The 19,310-nt window shown below is 36.7% G+C and overlaps 2 protein-coding genes and 1 non-coding gene across 3 annotated transcripts; 2 read left to right on the forward strand and 1 right to left on the reverse strand.

The window, feature by feature from the left end:
* Positions 1 to 1,774: 1,774 nt before the first annotated feature.
* On the forward strand, positions 1,775 to 5,065 carry LOC149010318 (UV-B-induced protein At3g17800, chloroplastic-like). The gene is made up of 3 exons (XM_089164112.1): positions 1,775 to 1,984; positions 2,105 to 2,409; positions 4,035 to 5,065. Exons 1-3 carry the CDS (start codon positions 1,904 to 1,906, stop codon positions 4,786 to 4,788), a joined length of 1,140 nt encoding a protein of 379 aa, XP_089020238.1. The 5' UTR covers positions 1,775 to 1,903; the 3' UTR covers positions 4,789 to 5,065.
* Positions 5,066 to 10,855: 5,790 nt separating this feature from the next.
* LOC149010319 (chloroplast envelope quinone oxidoreductase homolog) lies at positions 10,856 to 14,777 on the forward strand. Its single transcript, XM_089164236.1, is given in 4 exon segments — positions 10,856 to 10,945; positions 11,556 to 11,697; positions 13,527 to 13,618; positions 14,088 to 14,777. Coding segments are annotated over 4 exon segments (990 nt in total). The 5' UTR covers positions 10,856 to 10,879.
* Positions 14,778 to 14,982: 205 nt separating this feature from the next.
* TRNAL-UAA (transfer RNA leucine (anticodon UAA)) lies at positions 14,983 to 15,065 on the reverse strand. The gene has a single exon. It is a non-coding gene; the product is annotated as a tRNA-Leu (tRNA).
* Positions 15,066 to 19,310: the final 4,245 nt, after the last annotated feature.

Raw genomic sequence — 19,310 nt, forward strand, 5'->3', positions numbered from 1 at the left:
TAGAGTTGGTTAAGAGGACCTAAGTCCCCTTAAAATTTGAGACGGAATTAACACGGAATTCTATCTGGTTAAAATATGGCCTACAGTTATATTTTAAATAGCTATATTCTCAGTCGATGATCCGTGTGAACTAAAAGTTCATTGAATTTGATATCCATTGGAAAGTTAGGGCTAAACAATTTAATGCCATCTATATAAGCTCAACCACCACCATTTGAGAGCCTGAATCTTGCCAATTGAGTTATTGCTCCCCAACTACTTTCTAACTTTCAAACTATAAGAAATCACTTGTTTGTCTCTCACTCTCACTCTACCCTTAAAGAACATATCAATGTGTTTAAGTAACTCATTAGGGAAATGTTTGAGACGATAAAAGGTTGTTGGAAGGTCATTGGGGTTGCTAATCATCTGCTTCGTGCACTCACTCCATTTGCATCACTCTCACACAATGGGTAAAGTATCACACCTCTTATTAAGTAATCTTTAACCATCTATTGTATTTGGTTGTTTTCAATTCTAAATCTAACTAGACTAGAATTGGTTTGGGTGCTTTTGTCTGTGAACAAGGAATGGTTGAAGGTAATGTTCATGAAAGATTCTAGAGGGTGCTCTTGCTCGTAAATAAATATTGTAAGGATTTGATTTTCTATCCATTGTATTGAAAAATATCATTAGTGGAAATCTGTCTTGAGACTAAGAGTGTTATGGATTGTGTGTTTGTAAATTTGTTTAAATTGAATTTATTTTACTAAATTATATTTAAATTTACATACTTAATCTTATATTTGCAATCAAATAAAAAAATTAAAAAAATTCACTAGTTTCAACCTATTCACCTCCTTCTAGATTGCATTGATAGATGCTTTTAATTATGAATATGTCACAAAACCAACGGTTATAATTAAAAGCATTCATATGTCGCCCATCTAGCCTGAACTGACAGGCTGAAAGAAACTTTAGGTGAAACAGTACATTTGTTGGTAAGGTAGAGCTATCTTTCTTTATATATATTGAAGATTCAAACTTAAAAGCCTAGCTCCAAGTAGAACCTGCGCTTGACATGCATTTAATAAAATGAAATGTATGTTTTTTAGGGTAAAAAACATGTATCATGGAGAAGATTTTTGTCAGGTTTATTTTCATTAATTTATTTATGAATGAATGATACATGTATCAGTCACATCTAAAAGTTGAAGTAAGACTTAATTAGAAGAAATAACATTTTTTATTTTAATTTAATTCGAATCTTTAGATATGATTGATGGACATCCGTCCTTCATTCAGAAATAAATGGATGGTCCCTGATAAAATTCCATCATGGTGATGTTGACTTACAAGAATGCATAGACGAGGAGGGAGGGACTCTACTGGTCCTAACTGAATAAATAGACGATTTATTAGATTTGATTAAATCTAATTAATTTTATTACCACATAAAATAATTAAATCTAATTAAGCTTGTTAATTGAATTTAAATTTGTTAACCTAACTTTCTACCCAACATTTTTTTTTTTGCTAAGCTAACTTATAAATAATAATTAAGAACATATATAAAGAGATTTTGCCACCGCAAGAGAAAGCCTCAGAGAACCTTTTTCCTGAATTTAATAATGCGTGTGCCCATTGGCTACCGCCACGTCTATTTCATTACATATGATTATCACTTAATTGTTCTAGAAGCTATTTTTAGAAAATAATACAATAACTACAGTTTCCCAATCAGAGAGAAGAGAGAGAGAAGAGAGAGAGACAGAGACAGAGACACTCCTGGGTCCTGACTCTTCCAGGACTCTTGTTATATAATGACCTTTTATCTTATCTTCTTGGTGACCCATTCTGATCTTCTTCTCTTTTTAAAGTCTTGCTCATTTGTTCTGTGATTTCTGTGCTTCAATTGGTGTTCATGGACTGTTGTGTATCCAACAGAAGAATCCCCATTACCGAAGCTTTAGCTTTCGGGGTAAAGTTTGAAGGGAGTTCCAAGGTATTCTATTCTCCAGCGTTTCTTCTTCGGACCCTTTTGGTCTGATCTCTGTTTTGAAATGGAATCCATTAATTTCGTCTTGTTTTGATGAGATCCTCATGTTTTTTGTTTTGTTTTCAGAGATGTATTAAGCTGGGTTTTGAGGGTCGGATTGGGAAATGGAATGACCGGAGATCGATTCGTAGCTTGTCGATGAAGGCGGCTGCAAGTGCAGGGTCAAGTCATCGTGCATATAGTAGTGTTGTACATTGGCCACTTGAGCTCAAGTCTTCTGCTGGGAAATTCCTTAGCGTGGTATTGCAGAACCAGCGCTTCCTTTTCGACCTCGCTGTGGCGGATCAATTAGATGAGTTAGCTCTAGAAAGGGATGGAGCCGTCGCCCGTGACCGAGAGAGTCAGGGTTCTCTTGAATCCTGCCTTCACAGGTAAAAAGTCCAGCCTTTCTTTTTCTTATGCAATTCAATCTATGGCTTTAACTTTTAGTTCACCTGTTTGCTCTGCCTTTCACCTAAAAACCCACCTGCTCATTGGTTTGTTGGTTGCTTTTTTTTTTTTTTTTTTTTAAATTTTTGGTGGGGGGGAGGGGGAGGAGGGTCTGATTTGGATATAGCTCTGGTTGGTGATCAACTATAAGAAAGTCGTTCAGGAGTAATTTGAATCAAATTGAAGGAACTAAAAGAGCCAAGAGAAGATGTAAACTGACCCTATAAGAGGAGTTGAAAGACAAGACATGCATGATATAGGCCTTGTGTCAATTACGCTCTCGAAATGAATTAACTGGTGCAAGTATCCATGTAGTTGGGATAATACTGAGTTGGTGTTGTTGGAAGTTGGAAAAGAGTTTGGTTCTACAATGTGGAATTGGTATATCTGTACTTAGAAGAGATATATTGGGTTCTCTATCTTATATGGATATTTTCATTTTTAAAATGTTTGGATTAATGGGGTTTAAGGATTATTTTGTTAAATAAAATTTGAATGAGGAGCTTCAATGTTCTTTTTGATGACTTGGAAGTATTGAAAATCATTGTAGGTTTGTTGATAATTCTGAAGTAACATGTTATGGTCTCTATATACTCTTAGGGTGGTGATGGCTTCTATAATCTTTGGTACAATTTAAGATCTGAGCTGTATGCCTGTATCTGAAACTGGTTTTGAACCATCATGCCCTGCCTGTATAATGATCGGAGTTGTAAATTGGTTAAAAGCAGCTTCAATATGAAACTAGGAGTTAATCTGTAACTTTCTATCAGTTGCTATTTATTCATGGTATGTACTGCACCAAATAATATAGTACTCTTTCAGCAAAGTCCACTATTTTTCAATGGTAAGCAGCACAAAATGAACTAGGAGTTAATCTGTAACTTTATCAGTTGCTATTTATTCATGGTATGTACTGCACCAAATAATATAGTATTCTTCCAGCAAATTTCACTATTTTTCTAAATTGGTTAAAAGCAGCTACAAAATGAAACTAGGAGTTAATCTGTAACTTTTTATCAGTTGCTATTTATTCATGGTATGTACTGCACCAAATAATATAGTATTCTTCCAGCAAAGTTCACTATTTTTGGACTGTTTTGAAATTGCAATAAGGAGAAGAAAAAATAGTCCTCCATCGAAGATAAAAGGTTAGAATATTCAGTTTGGCAATTGGTGTTCAACCCTTGTGTTATGGCAACCATAGCACTGCCTCAGAGCTAACTTATGCTATTGTTTCCTGTTTTTTTTAGCTGCTTGTTTATGGCTTATCATAATTAATTAGACATAACTTGACCTACTAAGGAAGTTCTTTCAATGAGGGGTGGCCAACCATATCAGACACAGTCTTTCTGAATTAATTAGATTTATACTCAGTGTCTCAAACTTATACGATGTGGTCATCTTGCCGGAACTCATTTTCGTTGCAATCCATTATGCAATATTTTCATGATTTTTTTTTCTGAAGTTTGTGCTGAAATATTTTTTTGATGATTGGATATATTATCTTCCAACGTAAATCTGCCTAATTCATAATAGTGTGCTAATTCTGTTGTTTTGGACACCACAGGAGGATTGCTGAATTGAAAGAGCAGGAGTCTCAAATTGTTATTGAAGATGTCATGTACATGCTTATTGTTCAAAAATTCTCTGAGATCCAAGTCACCATGGTTCCGAGGCTCTCTAGAAGCATCAACCGTGGAAGGTTAGAGGGATTGCCATCGAAGGACAAGGAGCTGGAATCTATTTACGGTATTGAAGTCCTGGAGATGGTAAGGGAACACGTTGCCACCATCACTGGTTGGAGAGGGAATACCAATGTCACTGAGAATTGGATCACTGGAACAACCCACTCAGAAAAGATTGAGCTTGGCCGAGTCTATGCCGGCTCCATTATGTATGGCTATTTCTTGAAGTCCGCATGCTTTAGACACAAACTGAAGGAGTGTGTAGCTCAGACTAACCATAACGTTCCTCTCGGCCAGGGGATCCAAGTTCCTCTTTCAGACTTCCACTCAGCCAATACATGGTCCACTTCATTGTATGGAGTGTCAAGGAAGCCGGAGAAGCTGAGACGTTATATAATGGGGTTTGATGCCGAGACATTGGAGAGATGTGCAAAAGTAAAATCTCAAGAAGCAGTGAATCTAATCAAGAATCAAACCTGTGCACTTTTTGGAGATGAGGTGGGTGCCTTTGAGAAGGTGGTGGAAGTCACCTATCCTAGCCTCAAGAGATTGGTGTTGGAAGCAGTAGCTTTTGGTTCATTCCTTTGGGAGGTGGAAGGACATGTTGACAGCGTGTATAGGCTTAAGGCGAATTGATGAAAGAGAAGAGTTTCATTAGAGTAGGAACTGAGGTGTTGCTTGCAGGTGGATGAAATCCCTAATTATAATATTGAAATAAATTTCTTTAGCTGCTGGCTTCAAGGTTCATGCCTCTCAGCCTATTTACTGTCAATATAAATACAGAGCAATTCCACTAAGTTTCCTGAGTAAGCCACCTGGACACCTTAACTGCCCTTTTAATTAGCATTTTGCAGGTGATGAATATGAACCTCAATTTGTTTAGGGTTGATGTTAAATGCAATGTCTTCTTGGAGAGGGGAGAGAGAGGAGGAAGGGGGGGGGGGGGGGACTCTTCCTTAGGAAAAAATTAATCAGATGGCTGTTAGCAGATATTAGTCAATCTGCTTTCATTAGTTAGAATTGATATATTCAGTGAGTAGATATTTTATTTTGGGTGAAACATTGAAGTGATATTAACAGCCTCTTAAGAGATTAGTTTGCCTCCCAATGATGTTTCTATTTTACAGTAGTGGATCAGAGGCTGGGATATTTTATTGAGGAGGAGCAAGAAGTTATCAAGCAGTTGGTTCTCTTTGGCCGCATTCCTTCTGCGGTATATTTGGAGAGTCAGAGATGAACTTGTGTTCAACAACAATGGCAGGAGCTCTAAAGATGGGTTGGCTGCTGAGGCATTTGAGGAGTTTTCAGTTGCAACTTCCAATTAATACCATTATCCTCCAAGGTAGAATCTAATACACCAATAGGGAGAGATTTTTCACTTCAGAGAGAACAGAGAGGTATTGATGCTATATATGGTTAATATAGTCAGTGATTATCATGGTATCCCCAAGCATACTCTTTCCAGTGGGATTTGATGCAACTTGCTGTTAGTTACAGGAGCTTTAGCCATTCACACCGCCTTTTTTGAATCTTGTAAATGGAAATTTGGCAACCATGACTTGATTCAGCAGTTGAACAAATTATCCTTCAAAATTCTAATATCTCACGCATCATCTTTGATACTTGTTTAGAAAAATCCTTTGATTTTTGTAGGTTCGAGTTTGTTCCAAGGAATGTCAATGCTGTGGTTGATTTCTTGCTTGAGTTGATCTTGTCAATGGAATATATGACTATTTAGTTTTTTTTAGTCAATCTTTGACTTCGACATATTTTTAATTAAGATGTCACTGCTTTTCATACGATTTCCTTTTCGTGTGTGGAGCATAGAGTGCTCTCTAGACAGCTTTACAAATACAAACTATGGGGTTCACAAGGAAAAAATAATAAAATAGTTTTTTTTTTTAAACCTAATCATCTTAATCCTGTGGGCCCTTAATTTGTGGTCAATGGCTGTCAAGGAGCACTCATCTGGACTCTTCGGCTCTTCCTTTCCACCCCTCCCCCCCTCCCCAAAAAAATAAAAAAATAAAAAAATAAAAGCAAAAAGAAAAAGAAGCAAACAATGTATACAAACAACAACTATGAAGAAACTTGGGAAACAACCTGCAAGGCTGCACATAGCCTTCCAAGTAAGGGATACAGAAAGATTAGAAGAGAAAGGCCCTACACCCATTCTCATACAGATCAAAGCTTCTCATGCTGCATAAAGCCCCAAGTGATCTTCATCATAGAAACTTCATTCAGCTTCATAAAACCCTAGCTGCCCAAATCCTTTGAGAGACAAACTAAGTTCCACGATGCATTTTCTTCCTTTTGGAAGTACTCCCCAAATGAAAGCTCTAAAAGCCTTCTCCACCTCTATTAAGATACCTTTAGGAATGCAAGCCGATTGCATATGATATTGAGGAATCACCATCGACACCGCCTTTGCTAGAACTACTCTACCAGCCAAGGAAAGGGAATTGGCCTTTCGACGAGCTAGCCTACCCTTCACCTTGTCAACAATGAGCTATAAGTCTTTTTAGTAACTCTTTCACCCTAAGAAGGAACCCCCAAATATTTTTTCATATCCGTAGACACTGAGAAACCACTATTGTGCAATCACATTCCAAATAAAGCCTACTCACGTTCTTGGAAAAAAAGGATACTAGTCTTTTGGATACTAACCTTACTTCCAGAAGCTTGACAAAATCTCTCAAGGCTGTCTTTAATGGAATCAATCTATGAAAACACTGGTTTTCGTAAAAAGCACGACATCGTCTGCAAACATGAGGTGAGAAATGGACAACCACCTTCTAATTATATTAACAATTAATGAAGACAATATATAACAAACAAGACTTAAAGATATGTTTGGCGGTCAAAGAGGTTTGTGACACCATTGATGCCAGCAGCAAAGATGACCCTATTCGAGGGACCCACAGAATTTTATTCATTTGTGACACCATTGATGCCAGCAGCAAAGATGACCCTATTCGAGGGACCCACAGAATTTTATTCATTGATTTCAGGCTGATCAGGAATTGATGAGGATCTCCATTACGTTACACCAATGTCCTTCTTACATCACATCAAAACCTGAGTTGAACCGGAGGGAGCCATTTGCAGGTTTGAATTTATTAATGGTCCTTTAGAGTCAAGCAATTAATGTCGAATCGGCAGAATTGAAACTGACCCGAGTCAATCCACTCAAAGCCAGTGAAGATGAGTCTATCGTTTGGAATTGATTCGATAAAAAGAGGGAAGACAAGTCAAACCAAACCGGTTGAGCCAGCTGGTTCATGCTAACAAGAATGTTCTAGATTCTAACCTTGCTAATTACGTTTCATCTTAACCTTATAAATTGTATTTTCGTCTGATTTAAATATTTCTTCTTATGGTTGATAACTTGAGCTTCATCTCCTTTTTCAACGCGCAGAAGAACATAGTTTAATAATTTTAAACGGCTTAACTAAATAAACTAATATAATTGAGACTTGCACGGTTTGAATTGCAGCTTCATTGAAGCTAGCTATTTATTCCAAGAAATGAAGAAACACTTCTCATTGCTTCCTAAAACTTCACTCTCAACAACCCAGATCCAAAATGGTAGTTTTTCTGCTAAAATTTGTGTTCTTCACGTTGAGTTCGTTAATGAACTTGATATCCTGTTTGTTATTGAGTGCAACAAGTCGTCTTCTGGTGTTGTTGATTCAGGGTTTAAGCTTCCCAACACAAGCCATCAACTGTATGTTAGGGATAATCAGGTGTATGATAGAGTATTTTGCAGAGGTTCTAATGGATGCAATCTCATCGATCATTTCTGCTGCTTTTGATTCTTTTAAGGAAGCCATTACCAGTTCAGTTGGTCTTACGAGCTCTGCAATTGGAGAAGTGATAGAAAAGTTGAGAGAATCACTAGAACAGTCAGCTAAAGATTTGCCAGAGGCGATTCTTCAAGGCTTCTCGGAGATGGTTGGAACCATTGTTGAGAACCTCTGGAACAATTATAAGAATGCTCTGGCATATGTCATGGAGAACTTATGATATGCAAGTAAATTTGGTTTCTGGTGAAGGAGAAACGTAAATAGATTTTTTTTTTTGGTTTCATTGTACTTGTATAAATTGGTAGAACTACTAATATTTTTATTTTGTCATTTAGTTATTGAAGAAGAAATTCAAACTCGAAATGTATATAATGTTTTTTGATTGTTGAATACTGAGGGGGCAAAGGTTGGGAAAGATTTCTTGTTCTTATTATAAACTCAGATGGATAGAGAAAGAAAAATAATCCCAGATCAGGTCAGCTGTTGTGTTCATTGATGGAACCTCATTGAGATTTTAATTGCTTTTCTTTGAAGAGAAGTAATATCGTTAACCTTTTCTTTCACAACAACCCAATCTAATAACGGACGATATTAGGGAAGTTTGTATCATGTTCTTGTACAAGGATGTCTCAATCAACTTCGAGTAATATATTATATATCTATACTTTCTCTCTATATATATACTTATTTTTACCTAACCAAATTATCATGTATAATATGGGAGAAGAAAACACATTGCTGACATGTGCATTTTCACCTACTCCTCCTCAATGCACATTGTATTCTTATTGGATGATTCATCACTCTTCACACCCATGCAAGCAATCCTCCTCAACATATGATAGAATGTAACAATGAAGAATTATGATTACTTGATCAACACGGTTGTCGTAGATGACATACACTTGAATATGTATCTCTAGAAAGGATGAACTTAGTGCCAAAGGCTTTTACACAAATAGAAATACATTTATAACTAATGCCGATTGCTAACAAATATATAGTTAAAAAAAAATATTAACATCTTCTTTTTGTTTGAGCCAATGTTCAAAATGTCGTTGACCAAAGGGGTGTCTATGGTTTTCGACACCATTGAAACTCCAGAAATGTCGGCGACATTTCGCCAACATCTATGGGGTTTGCCAACTCCGCCGGTGGTTGCTACTTGTTCTTACTTCTTGAAATTAGAATAGAGTATTTCTCTCCATACGCAACCTCTATCTCGATGAATTGGTCGACGATAATGACTCTGTAATCCACAACACTTCTCATTTGGTGGTTACCATCTTTCTTCAACAAGAACATGTCACCTTACCTAAAAAAAATAAAAAAAAAAAAATTCCCTCCTTCACTGATGGAAAACATTCCCTTGCCAAACCTCGTTAGAACCCTAATATTTTTTAGTCATCGACCAGAAAGATGTCACAAATGAGAGAGTGTTAAGAATTATAGTTACTGCAAGAAGCAAATTGTGTTTTCATTCCAGAGTTCTACCGACTAAACAACTAGAGCGTAATGGCAGAGTGGAATGGAGGAAAAAGAGAGAGAGAGAGAGAGAGAGAGAGAGAGAGAGAGAGAGAGAGAGAGAGAGAGAGAGAGAGAGAGAGAGAGAGAGAGAGCGGATTTGCATCTGCTTGATCCAGCACAGTAGTAGAGCAGATGTAGATATGAAGTTTAAAAACTTTTGATATTTTGAATTTATTGATGATAAATCGACCTTTTGGCGATATTTCGGCGATTTATCGCTGATTTTTGGGAAATCTCATGTCGGCCCCTTGTGTCATGTTGGGTCCTTCCAATAGGGCGATATATTGCCTTGTGTCAATAAAGCAATATATCACCGACACATTGTAACTTTCGAATATGTTATCTTCTCTAAAAAGTTTTTAAGTCAATAATTAAAAAAAAATATATTTTTTCAATTATATTTGGACAAGAATTTGGCCTCAAGGTGTTAAAACAAGAATTGAATCAAGGTAGGGGAAAAGAAGAAAAGGAGACAATTTTGTTTGCCTAAGGATGGAACATTTTCTTGGTCTTACATTTGAAAGGTGAATCTTCTTTGTAATTCTTAACAATCAAATTAATTGGTTGTTTTTTTTTCTTTGGTAATATACAATCAAACTGGTAGAAAATAATAAAACCCAAGAAAAACTAACGAAACACAACCTTAAAGTAACTTATTAAATTTTCTCAGGAAGTAAGTGTAGCATCACCTTCACCTTTTGTTTTCTGTTATAGAAAAGGTGTCTGATCTTCAGCCTGACTATTCTTGCAAACTCATATTAACTTCATTTTTTGGGGGGTAGAAGTGTAGAACACACATATTAACTCTACATGCATATGGAGTTGATTCCTACTTTGACCTTTTCATATAGACATCGGTATTAACTTTTCACTCATGCTAGTTGTATGTGACACCGCTTGATGATGATTATTTAGTTTTTAGGAAATAAAATAAGTAAACTACGACTCCATCAAATCTGTTCCTTAGAATGGCTAAATAACTGGACAAGAAACCTATGGAGTTGGGATTTTTGTTTTTTTTTCCCTTCTCCATAATGTAAGGAATTGATTTGGTTGGTGAAGACCCATACTAACTAACAAAAAGCGCTTCATTTTGGGGTTGGGTTTGATTGGATAGAGCTTTAGTGATGTTGTGCAGCACGGTGCTATGTATGGTGAAGATAGAACGAGTGGTCGAGATTTCGACCTCGATCGCTCATTCGACCGTGACCATACACAGCAATGCACAGCACTAGCACTGAAGCTGAAGCCGGGTCTGACATGGGCTATTCAAAGACCATGCCTCAATGCCCACGGCAAAATGTTCATAGTGTCTTCTTTCCCCCTTGTTTTTTTTGGGTGAAAGCTTGATAGTGGCGTGAGGTAGTTTCACTTTCTGCCTTTCAGAGAAAACTATGGCCGGAAAGGTTATGAAGGCATTGCAATAGAATAGTTATGGAGGTGGAGCTTCAGGCTTAAAGGTGATTTCCAGTTCCTTGATTTAGTTCTATACCTTTCTCTGTTTGTTTAATTATATATTTCTTGGGTTCATTTATGTTCATGGTCTGGTATCAAAACAGCTCTTGGCAAAAATTGCAAAGGAAGACTCAGAAAGAATTTTGATGTTTAGGCAAAATTTCAAGGTTCCTATGTCTCAAGCAGGTTGAGATACCAAAATGAGACGGGTTCTCAAACTATACATTGTTGAAAACTGACACTTAAGTGGAAAGCACCTTCTTTGGGTTCAATTTGTGTCAAGTTTTGGATTCCATCTCTGCCATATGGAAATTATGTTGAAAAGCTTTTTCTTGTATGTCAAAGTTGAACCACAGTTTCCTTGAATGCAGAAGAGAAACAGATTAGACTAAATCTAAACAAAGTGATGATGGTTAAAAACTGTCACACATGTTGAACTTTAGATTTTCCCTGTTCTCATTCTTTCTAGATTCCTTTCTCTTACCATGCAATTGTTAACTTTTGAATTCTGTTAATCATGACTGATACTACACTGGTTTACTTTACTAGAAATGTTGACACTGTTTTCTAGTTTGATGCTTGCTTGTGCTTTACAACTTCTGTTTCCTCTTATAGCATGTGGAACTTCCTGTTCCTGCTCCAAAGAAAGATGAAGTTTTGCTGAAGTTGGAGGCAACAAGTCTAAATCCGATTGATTGGAGGATGCAGAACGGCATGTTACGACCACTTTTGCCTGGAAAATTCCCTTATATACCAGGTAAACCCAGATGATGATTGTGCTATACTGAATTTTCTTGAGGCTTTAGAATGGCAAAGATCACCAAAATTTTGGGAGTGCAGGAGCAGGGCACTGTATCCACTTTGTCATGCAAATTAGAGTTTGAACTTCCTTGATTAGATTGTAACAATCTACCATTTGCAGAGATCCATTTTATAATCCAAGTTTACTTCATCAACCCATGACTTCCTATAGTTTTCGATTATCTGAAAGTCCATGTAGTTGCTTTTGCCTTTGTAAGAGAATAATGTCCCAAGTCTATTGGAAAGGTGCAAGTTCCAAGAGTTCAGTTTGTCCAGAAGAAGACTTTCATAATTATTTTTGAAGTTATACCATGGAAACTATTGAACCCTAACTTGTATGAAGGATAAAACTACAGAATCGCTTGGAGATGTATCATGTGCCAAGTAGTCAGTAGATAGGGAAAGGCAATGTATATGAAAATTTATGCAGACAAAAATAAATGAATTTGAATTTTTGTCAAGTAAAAGTTTAATAGGAAGTCTGATATTTAATGCCAAACTGAGAGTGCTGTTCTTCCCCAGACGTTTAGCTACTAAATGTTCATCTCTGATTTGATGCTCCTACATTGAGACATCAACCTTGAGAAATAGCATGTAATCTCCACTCCAAGAAGCCTTACAGTTGATGGGTCATACTTGTTTTATGCTTATTCTGTTCTATACTGTTTATAGTTGCTCATATCTGTTCTCATGTTTTGGCAGTTGCTTGTCTCTTGTTTCTAGAATTTTGAGAAGCTGAAGGATGATCATTTTCTTTTGACTCATAAAGCTAAGCACCTATTCTCCAGTTATGTGATGTGGAACCCTAGGTCTCATGAGGGTGAAATAGGGATCTCAGCAATGACTAGAATCGCATGGCTTTAGAAACAAATTTGGAGAATTCTAGCATCTCTTAACAGGTGAGTCAGGTGGGGCATGAGAACTGTTGGCCAGTATTCACAGGGGAAGAGAATTTCCCCTGAATTGAGAACTGTCATCTACAATCCTCCTCGGTGCAAGGAATGATACCTCATATCTTAAAGAAGGAAGGAAAATATGTAGGTACCTCAGTTCTTAGAGGATGAAAGATATGTAGGTATCTCACCTATCACAAAGAAGGCACTGACCAACCAGCCCTGGCATTCATCAAGGTTTCCCTACTGCATCCCCCAGTATGGTAGTTTTGAGTCCCCACAAAACCCTACTCTAGCTCTCATTGAACTAACAAGTTCAAGGCTAAATAATTTCAGAAATCAATGTAGTGGTATGACTGTTCATAACTTCATGGAAAAGACAAACTAGAAAATCCCTATTTATGGTATGGAACATCTCTTTCAACTCTCCTCAAGATAGAAGCTATTCCATTTATTATGGCTTAAAATGCCTGGGATTAGAATAAGGAGGGGAAATATTTTCCTTCCCTCCATTATTTTTCAGAGGACATAAAATAGGGGGTGCTACTGAACTTTTTGTTCATTCTTTCTACTCCTTGTGAAACAAACTCTGAATTAGATGCTTTTCATTCACTGTCAACTTTCTTTCTTTATTATTACTATTTTATCATTTCCACTCCTCTCCTGTGTGTGTCAAACTAGAGTTTAAATCATGTTGATCTGCTAAGGGTGATACTGATACAAACGATTAATTATTTGTGGTCCTGAAGGAGTTGCTTATGTTGAGATTCTCTCTTTTCTTCCCCCCCCCCCCCCTTTTTTTTTTTGCCTTAACTTCTTGTTATTCACATTCTGGGATCTCAAATAGAACATCACCAGAAACTGTGACTGATATTGTTGCTTGATGAAACAGCTACTGATGTAGCAGGTGAGGTGGTGGAAGTTGGTCCTGATGTCAAGAATTTCAAAGCTGGTGACAAAGTTGTATCTTTCCTTGGCGTTGTTGTGAGTATTCACCAACATTTGGCTATAAAAATTGGTTGGTATCCTTTAGGGGATTACTGACAATGTGAAAATCCATCATTTAATGCAACCATTTCAGAATCATCTTAGGCAGTATGATCACTTCCCCAACATTGAGGATGGTTCAAATTAGTCCTGTTACAACAAGATCTTTTGAAATCTCCTTCATTGGAGGCCAAAGGGGTGGGCCTTGGGTTCTCTTATCTTTGTTTTGTTAATTTCTGCAAGAATTAACAGATCATAAGCTCACGGTCATTGGGGGGTTGCTGGGGTCCTGATTCTGGCATGGTACTTCACCATTTTACTAACAATTAAAAGTTATTTTGCTTGTAGAGGACATGTTCAACATGGAAGAGAGTAGAATCTCTGATGGTGTTCATGTGAATCGAAGGGACACTACCTTTATGTATGTCATTGAATTGATAATTCTTGTAATCTTTTCAATTTGCAGACAGGAGGTGGGCTTGCTGAGTTTGCTGTGGCAAAGGAGAATTTGACCGTAAATAGACCTGCTGAGGTATCAGCAGCTGAAGGAGCAAGCTTACCTGTGGCTGGCCTCACTGCACTCCAAGCTCTCACCCAGTCTGCTGGGATCAAGCTTGATGGGAGCGGGAAGCCAGCAAAGCTTCTAATCACTGCTGCATCAGGTGGCGTTGGTCACTATGCTGTTCAACTTGCGAAGCTTGGGAACACACATGTTACTGCAACTTGTGGGACTCGGAATTTAGAGTTTGTTAAGAACTTAGGAGCAGATGAGGTTCTTGACTATAAAACCCCAGATGGTGCAGCCTTGAAGAGTCCATCAGGTCAGAAGTATGATGCTGTAATCCACTGTGCAACAGGTATCCCTTGGTGTACCTTTGAGCCAAATTTGAGCGAGTATGGGAAGGTGATAGATATCACTCCTGGCCCTAGTGCCATGTTCACCTTTGCATTAAAGAAGTTAACCTTCTCAAAGAAGCAGCTGGTGCCTGTACTTCTAACTCCCAAGCGTGAAAACCTAGAGTTTCTGGTTAGGTTGGTGAAAGAAGGGAAACTGAAAACTGTGGTGGACTCGAAACACCCACTAAGCAGTGCTGAGGATGCTTGGGCAAAGATCATTGATGGGCATGCTACAGGGAAGATCATTGTGGAGCCCTAAGGTGAATTTGAAGTTTGGGTTGGTTAGCTAAATCAAGGCTGTTCTATGTAGTTACATAAAGAGTTGTGTTTTAAGACTTAACTTTTAATGAAAACATAAAAGTCAAATTGACACATTCACCCTTGTTCACTTTTATTTTGTTTTTTTAATCCCTCATTTAACTTAATCATTGGGAAAAATTAAAATAAAAAATAAATAAATTTAGTGCTGGCTATGGGGTTCGAACCCATGCGCACTTATGGGCAGAAGATCTTAAGTCTTCCCCCTTAACCTCTCGGGCAAACCAGCTGCTTGTATTAGTCAGTCCCATAATTATTTAAACCTAAATAAAAATTATCATATACTGAAAAAGCAAATGGTTCAAATTTATTTATTTATTTATTTATTTATTATTATTATTATTATTATTTTGCTAAAAAATTTATTTATAATAATTTGTCAAACATCAATTATAAAATTACTCGAAGGAAAGATATCCTCATTACATAGTGCTATAAGCCATTGAGAGAATAAAGACCACATAGTTTCAGATTCTTGTCCTCTCCAAGCAAGTGAGCAAGAGAGTTGGCGAAGCCATTAAGGTCCCTTCCTATGAGCTCCACCGAGCAGGACCTAAAATGCTCCGTTAGGTATCGTATATGGTGCACCAAACCAACCACTTCAAAGGGTGGGTTAGTCAAGGTAGAGTTGAGTAATTGCACTAATTCAAGTTTATCCACCTATACCGTCTTGATGAGAGTGTAGTAAATAATTTCTTACAGTTATTGCTTTGCTTTGAAAAACACATTTAGAAGAAGGATCTACTTGAGCATTGATAAAATAAACCCCTCTTTTGAATATAACATGACAGGTTACCAAAAAAAAAAAAAAGAATATAACATGACAAAGAGAATGATATCCTCTACCATGGAGATTTCAATACCATAACCAGAAAACATGTACCCCCATGCCCCCATACTAGATGAGTGTGGGGACCACACTGATTCAGAATATTTTATGTATGAAAGCTTCAGCCTTTTCATCAACAGTGGTTACAAGCATCACCTATTTCCATTGAAAGAATATTCTTTCAAAAAGAATAATCAAAATAACTAAGAATTGAGAAGAAAAAGAATAGAAGACAGATATGCCTTAATCATGTAAATGTCTTCCTTGATCAAGAAGATTTCAATCCTAATCCGTATTTTTGTAAAACTCATTGCTACTCCACATCCTAATATAAAGCTATTAATTTTCTAAAAAATAAAAAGTTCATTGGCTACTAAAGATATGTTACTTCAGAGCTCGAATTTCTTTGAGACTAAAGGTGAAGGTTTACCATATATTTAAATTAATTATCCTCCGCATGTAGTTGAGGCTAAGGTATTTTATGTCGGCGATATATTGCCGTGTCGCCCAAGTCCAACACGAAAATAGCAATCGAAATGAAAGGTATAAAATGTTGTTGGAAAATCATCGAAAATCGGTTATTTTTTGTTGAACCAGCGAAATGTCGACGAAATCAAAGATTTTGTCGCCGGTGGCATGAGTTCTTCTGCTGCTGGTGCGTTCTACCATCGGAAGAGAGGAAGAAAAACACTAAATACAAGCTGCAGCTCTTCCATTTTTCGACGGACTGAATCTTCCGATCTTCTCTCTAGTCGCCGGTAACAAAACTCGGTCGTCATTCAAACCTCTCCCTCTTTTTTCCGTCTCTGGTTCTCTCCACACAGTCCCAAAATCCAAAACCCTCTCTACTCTCTCTCCAACTCTTCTCCACCACCACTGCAAGCCTACAACTCTTCTCCCGCATGGCCTCAGTCTGCGATCTCTCTCTCTCTCTCTCTCTCTCTCTCTCTCTCTCTCTCTCTCTCTCTCTCTCTCTCTCTCTCTCTCTCTCTCTCTCTCTCTCTCTCTCTCTCGGTTTGTGATCTTTTCTATCTCTCAGTCTGCGACGGTGTACTACCATCTTCTCTGATCTCTCACTCTCTCAGTCTTAGACTCTCATAGTTCGCCCCACTAAATGTCGGCGAAAGGTCACCGACTTTTCTAGGTTTCGGTGGTGTCGCCAACCACCGACACAGCGACACCAACCAATATTTCGATCAATGATTAATGCATGCATAAACTGGTCTAGATGAACTTTGGATCCTGGAAAACCCAATGGCTAACGTGTTCTTCGTTATTCACAAATATTGGCTCCTCATCCTTTTGAGGCTAGGGATGAAACTTGCTATATATATATAAAGTATCATTTCGAGGATGTGGTTGAGATACACACAAACTGATTTGAATTAATCTCTCTTAAAAAGAAGGGGAAAAAAAAACAAAAAAATAAAAAACAAAAATTTAAAAATTTATTAATTTAAAGGGCTTAAAAGTACCTTTAAGAGCCTTAAGTGGCGTGTAATAAAAATGCCAGTATTTTTATTTTTTAAACAAAAAAAACAAAAATGTCAATGCGAGCATTAAGCTCTGCAATTGAATGTGAGTCATTAATACGCATTGAAAAAGTAATATGATGTTGTTGAGCCCTAATTAATAGCTATGCTACAAGCACATCAACTATATGTATTTTGCAAGTCATCTATTGAATTATTAGGGGCTTCCTGCAACTATTGGTATTTAGAAAACTCAAATTATTTAAAAAACATAAATTTTATTTTTTTTGGTAAAAAAGCATAAATTTTCAAAGCATTTCATTATTATACTGTGTTTATTGCAATTGAGACTCTTCTTTTAATTCTGTCAGTATTCTAATCCACGTTCACACATTATCCCTATAAGCTTTCAAAATTATTTTCTTTGTAAACCAAATTTTATGGGGAATAAAATTATCTTTTTTTGGTTAAAAAATGATAAAAACTAGAGCTCATACATAATGATATTTACGAAACATAATTATAGAGCCGAGTAGACAAAGACCACTCACTCAAGAGCTTTACACACTAGTCTCTATGACTTTCTCCCATGGGCCCCATTCACAACATGGTTGCAAAAACACTCTATCAATAAGCATCTTAGGTATTGCAGTGGCAAAACCGTCATTTATTAACATTGGCTCTTCTATTGGTATATCTTTTGGGTAGATTTTTTATATTTGAATTTGTTAAGGGAGGTTGTGATAATTTTATATGAAAATTATTGCAAATTTATGGGTAAGGACCCATCATTAAGGGTGTCAATCAATACAATTTTGGTACTGTTGATGCAAAATTCGGTCTCTCCTCGGTCGAACGCTCTAACCTGCAAAAACGTGCTTGACCGGTGTGGTCGAGTTTCGTCTCCGACGAACAAGTTAGTTCAGACGAACAAAAGAAGCCAACTCAATCTCTCAAAGTATTCAATAACTAAGAGTGCATACCTGATATTGATGAATATGTGGGTATTTATAGATCTTAGGAGAGGTTATCTTAACTATGTAGTAATGGAGTTTGAATAGAACTCAGTAATTGTTACTAGCTTCCTTGGGAGATGAATCTTATCCGCCAAGACAGTATTATTTGGATTGTAGTCTGTGGAGTCCGATCTGAATTCTAAGAGTGACCCGATTGGAATCCTTATCCCTATCTTTAAGGAGGTTGGATATGATTCAAATTGTATACATTGCTTAGTGCATTCGTTTTATTCGTGGTCCGGCCAAGGTTTGATCGGTCCAGTTCTTCTTTGGTCGACCCAGACAGGTCTATTATAAAATATCCATAACAGGTACGTTACTAACTTTGAATACAAAAACTAGAACCGTATGGTATCAAATTTATACGGTATGGTTTCGGTATTTGTAAAAACGGATTGGTAAGGTTTTGATATTAAAACAGTGCGGAAAAACGGTTTAAACACGGTATCTAATGTGGTACAATTTTGCTACGAACCAACTAATGCCACTTTTGTTATTAGTTCATTAAGATCCTAATGAAATTGTGATCAAATAATCGATAGAATTTGATATTAACAGAGATAAAACAAATAAATTTACTAATAGAAATAAGGTCAGTAAATCTAAGAATATGAGTGAAGGACAAAACAAATAAATCTAATTAAGGATAGAGTAAATGTAAAGTGTTTTAATCGTAAAATTACATTGATATCCCTTAATTTGGTACAATATTAATTGGGTACGGTTTTGATACATACCAACGGCATGAGTACCTGAAACCGAAACTGTCCTGAAGAAATTAAGTTTCAGTATGTACTGTACTAAATTTTGAACGGTGCAATACAATATGGTTTTAGATGGCGCGATTCAATTAAGTTAAACGGTTTCATAATGCAATTGACACCCTTACCCGTCCTCCATTTCAATTTAGGGAAATTTTCGCAGCCATTATCTAAGTTAACCCCTATTATGAATGCTACCCCTAAGTTATTCAATTATTAAACGACCCCTATTACTCACATAATTAGTTTAGATGAGTTTCTATTTATCTATTTCTAATATTAACCTCACCTTTTAAGTCTAAAAGTATTATTTATGATGCATATTTTTAAACTTTGTAAATATTTATGATTAGATGAAAAAATAGTCATAGATGACATATGGAAATGAAAAAAATG

The sequence above is a fragment of the Hakea prostrata genome, chromosome 7, assembly GCF_041222555.1.
Source record: "Hakea prostrata isolate BN-2017 chromosome 7, UWA_Hpros_2, whole genome shotgun sequence".
NCBI lineage: Eukaryota > Viridiplantae > Streptophyta > Magnoliopsida > Proteales > Proteaceae > Hakea > Hakea prostrata.